Source organism: Haliaeetus leucocephalus, unplaced genomic scaffold (assembly GCF_000737465.1).
Source record: "Haliaeetus leucocephalus isolate CR32 unplaced genomic scaffold, Haliaeetus_leucocephalus-4.0 Scaffold186, whole genome shotgun sequence".
Taxonomy (NCBI): domain Eukaryota; kingdom Metazoa; phylum Chordata; class Aves; order Accipitriformes; family Accipitridae; genus Haliaeetus; species Haliaeetus leucocephalus.
This window is the reverse complement of record NW_010972622.1, coordinates 890,294-894,751: the sequence shown is the minus strand read 5'-3', so window position 1 is coordinate 894,751 and position 4,458 is coordinate 890,294. Positions and strand designations below refer to the sequence as shown.

Here is a 4,458-nt window from a genome sequence, read left to right as displayed (position 1 = left end):
CAGCCCCGGGGGCTCCCACCGGGCGGCACCGGCAGTGAGGGGATGGGGGGGCAGGAGTCCCCCCCTGTGCCATCCCCCTCGACCTTCCCCAGCGGCCCCGTGCTGTAGAGGGCAACGGGGTCACAGCGAGGGGACCCCCCGTGTGGCCCGGGGCTGTGCTGGGGGGGGCGATCCGGGGGGGACGGAGCACCGGTGCAGTGCTGGGGCAGCCCCTGTCCCCCCCCCCGCCCGTTTGCCTTGGCTGCGGCCCCAGCGTTTCATAAGGGCCACTGCGGTGTCTCTATCGACCGGGCGTTATTTTGGGAGCCGGGGCCCGGCCCGGTGTGTTGTTGTGCCCCACTTGGCCCTGCTTGCCTGGGGGGACCGCTACACCCGCTGTCCCCGCAGCCAGGGCCACCCCGCCGGCTTGCGCCCTAATCCCGACCCACCGTCCTGCCACCATCCTCCTCCTCCTCCCTGTGGCCTGAGCTATTGCACCGTGGCCACTCCTCCACCGAGCCGTGGCCGGCACAGCCCGGGGGGGCTCCTGCACCCCCAAACTGCAGCGGGGGCACCCAGGAGGGTCCGGCAGCGGCTGGGTCTGTCCCAGCCCCGTCAGCCGGTGCTCGGTGTCACCGCCAACACGTGTGACCTTGAGCCAGCGGCATCTCTGTGACAGCCTGGCCCGGATGGAACGAGCCGTGCGGGTGCCCCGTGGACGGGGTGAGACGGGGTGCGGCGGGGGCTCCTGCAGTGACAGCAGCGGCCGCCTTGACCTTGGGCTTCCAGCTGCTGCCTCCATTGTTCCTGCTGGCATTTTCCCTTCCCAGGTGCCGCCTGTTGCGGGGGGACGTGGCGCAGTCGCCCTGAGTGGACGGACGGTTCTAGCCACGCTCGGGGTGTCGGGGTGCCCCCAGCCGGGCTGGGGGCTCATGGGGCACTGGGTTGGCCGTACACAGGGCTCGGGGCTCACTGCAGCACTGGCCCCCCTCTGCGTCCCTCCTGGGAGCTAGTGGAAAAAGAGAGTCATGTTCTGGCTGCGCCGCAGGCCCTGCCGCAGCTCCGCGCCGGGGGCTGGCCCCGGCTCTGGGGGTCTCTGCCGGGGGAAGGCACAGGATGCTGGGTGTGGATGTGGCCTTTCAGCACAGCGGTGACCCCATGTGACTCCCGGCCCTCTTTGTCCCTCCTTGCTGCCCACCTGGGTGGTTGTGAGTGGGTTCGGGCATGGGCGAGCCCTGTGTCCCTGCCACGGGCAGGGTGTTGCCAGGGAGAGCGGGCAGGGACAAGGGGTGATGCCAGGCCCGGGCTTCCCGACTGCGTCAGCGTGTTCCCGCCGGCCGGAGTCCCCACGGCTGCCACGCGCGGGCGAGGAACAAAGATCGGTTTCCCCAGCGCCTGCCGAGCCCCAGTGCAGGAAAACCGCAGCGGTGCTGGCCTGGCAGGGCTCTGCCGGCGGCACCAGTTCACTCGTGCCGGCCACTTCCGCGCTCTGCAGAGCAGGAAGCAAAATGCGGCCGCGTTTGCCACTGCCGGGTTTGTTCGGTGCAATGCCCGGTTCTGCAGCGGTTCCGGCCGTGGCCGGCGTTGTGCGTGATGTGAATGAACGCGATGCAGCGCCGAGGGGACCCGCGCCGCCCCCCTGCGCTGCCTGGCCCGGCTGAACCTGCCTGGCTCTGATCTCCAGCATGCGTGGGCGAGGGAAGCCGCCGTGGCTGCCGGGCGCAGCGTCCTTGTGAGACGGGAGTCACGGGGCGGCTCCTGCTACGGGAGCTGTGCTGCGTTCTGGGGGGGGGTGGGGGTGCTTCGGGGGGGGGGGGGGGGCCACTTGTATGGCTACACCCCTCCAAAACAGGGCAGCCGAGATGCGCAGGAGGGCTCTCCCCGGGTAACACCGAGTCCCTGTGTTTGCTTTTCTGCAGAATGCACCGTGCGTCCTCTTTGCCACCCGTCATGCCAGTGCCGCCACGGTAAGAGGAGCCCCCGCTGCTGTCACCCCTCTCTGGTGCTAGCAGGGGGGCGCATGTGCTCGGCCCCCCCATGGGTGCCAGGGCTCATGGCCCCCTCCCCTCTTCCCAGAACCTGAAAGACGTCCTTGCCAGCATGATCCCCAAGGAGCAGGCAAAAGTCAAGAGCTTCAGGCAGCAGCATGGCAGCACGGCCATCGGGCAGATCACGGTGGACATGGTGAGTGGGGGGATGCTGTGCCACGCCGGGGCTGCTGGGCTGTGCCGCAGCCAGTAACTACCTCCTTCTGCCCTTCTCCAGTTGTACGGCGGGATGAGGGGCATGAAGGGCCTGATATATGAGACCTCCGTGCTGGATCCCGATGAGGTAGGGCCTGACCCTGCCCTGCTCAGGCACCCACCTTGGGTGGGCGACGCTGCAGCAGCTGACGCTTGTGCCGGGCTCTTTAGGGCATCCGCTTCCGCGGCTACAGCATCCCCGAGTGCCAGAAGCTGCTGCCCAAAGCCGCAGGGGGAGAGGAGCCGCTGCCCGAGGGGCTCTTCTGGCTGCTGGTTACCGGAGAGGTGCCCACCCAGGAGCAGGTAACACGCAGGGGGTCTGTCCAGGGGGTGGGGGGGGTCTGCCAGCCCCCTGCCCTGCAGCTCAGACCCCCTTGAACCCTGCAGGTGAGCTGGCTCTCCCGCGAGTGGGCCCGGCGTGCCGCGCTGCCCTCCCACGTGGTGACCATGCTGGACAACTTCCCCACCAACCTGCACCCCATGTCCCAGCTGAGTGCCGCCATCACCGCCCTCAACAGTGAGAGCAAGTTTGCTCGCGCCTACGCTGAGGGCATCCACCGCGTCAAGTACTGGGAGGTATGGGGGGACCAGGCGCCCCGGTGCGGCGTAGGGGGGGGCTCAGCCACCCCAACTCTGAGCTTGGGCCAGGGCATGGGTGCAGATTTGGGTGCGGGGGGTCAGTGGCTCAAGCCCCCCCAGGGAGGACAGCCGCCCCGTCTTACCCCGCCTGTCCCAGTTTGTCTACGAGGACGCCATGGACCTGATCGCCAAGCTGCCTTGCGTCGCTGCAAAGATCTACCGCAACCTGTACCGTGAGGGCAGCAGCATCGGGGCCATCGACCCCAACCTCGACTGGTCCCACAACTTCACCAACATGCTGGGCTACACCGACCCCCAGTTCATCGAGCTGATGCGGCTCTACCTCACCATCCACAGGTGCAGGGCTGGGAGGAGCAGCTGGAGCAGGCGGGGACTTGGCCCTGCTCCCAGCCCCAGGGCCAGGGATGGGGCCAGGTCCTGGGACATGCCTGGGCTGCTCTGGGGGTGTCACCAGGCACCTGGTGTGGGGTCACGGGCAGCCCTGGGGCAGGGCTGTGCTGTTCTGGGTACATCACGGGGGGGGGGGGGGGGGGGTGTTTGCTGTGGGGGGTGTCCCCGCAGCTGTGGGGGCCCTCAGCGGGGACGGGGGAGACCTGACGCGGCCCCTCGCCCCTGCAGTGACCATGAGGGGGGAAACGTGAGCGCCCACACCAGTCACCTGGTCGGCAGTGCCCTCTCCGACCCGTACCTCGCCTTCGCCGCTGCCATGAACGGGCTGGCCGGGCCCCTGCATGGCCTCGCCAACCAGGTGGGCACCTCCACGCGTCTGTCTGCCTGTCTGTCTGTCCGTCTGCGTGCCGCTGTTCTCACCCCTTCTTCCGTTTGCTGCACCCGCAGGAGGTGCTGCTCTGGCTGACCAACCTGCAGAAGGAGCTGGGCCAGGAGGTGTCGGATGAGAAGCTGCGGGATTTCATCTGGAACACGCTCAACTCGGGCAGGGTGAGTCCGGCCCTGCCCGGGAACAAGGGACTGGGGCTGGGCTGGTGCCAGGCTCTGACCCGTGTCCACGTAGGTGGTGCCGGGCTACGGGCACGCGGTGCTGCGGAAGACGGACCCCCGCTACACCTGCCAGCGGGAGTTTGCCCTCAAGCACCTGCCCAAGGACCCCATGTTCAAGCTGGTGGCTCAGCTCTACAAGATCGTCCCCAATGTGCTGCTGGAGCAGGGCAAGGCTAAGAACCCCTGGCCCAACGTGGATGCCCACAGCGGGGTGCTGCTGCAGGTGAGCCCGGGGGTCCCGGTCCTGCCCCAGCACTGCTCCCTGAGGGGGTGTCGGGTCCTGGCTGCCCCCTCCTGCGGGGCTGCCCTACCCTAACAGGGCCCCCTCTCCCCCTGCAGTATTACGGGATGAAGGAGATGAACTACTACACGGTGCTTTTTGGGGTCTCCCGGGCCCTGGGCGTCCTCTCGCAGCTCATCTGGAGCCGGGCGCTGGGCTTCCCCCTGGAGAGACCCAAGTCCATGAGCACGAAGGGCCTCATGCAGCTCGTGGGCTACAAATCTGGGTAAAGAAGGGACAGGGACAGGGCCGTGGCTCGCTGCTCCCCAGGGAATGCTGCGCTGCCGTGCTGGGCCCTGGACGGACTCGGCACTGAACCCCCCCTCCTCGGGCATCGGCTGGGGGGCCTCTGTGGGG

The 4,458-nt window shown here is 68.5% G+C and overlaps 1 protein-coding gene across 1 annotated transcript; it reads left to right on the top strand.

The window, feature by feature from the left end:
• The first annotated feature begins 1,526 nt into the window (after positions 1-1,526).
• Positions 1,527-4,450, top strand: CS (citrate synthase). Its single transcript, XM_010565183.1, has 11 exons — positions 1,527-1,565; positions 1,899-1,946; positions 2,056-2,163; positions 2,245-2,310; positions 2,394-2,525; positions 2,610-2,798; positions 2,959-3,158; positions 3,441-3,570; positions 3,660-3,761; positions 3,835-4,044; positions 4,161-4,450. Exons 1-11 carry the CDS (start codon positions 1,527-1,529, stop codon positions 4,329-4,331), a joined length of 1,395 nt encoding a protein of 464 aa, XP_010563485.1. The 3' UTR covers positions 4,332-4,450.
• The last annotated feature ends 8 nt before the right edge of the window (positions 4,451-4,458 follow it).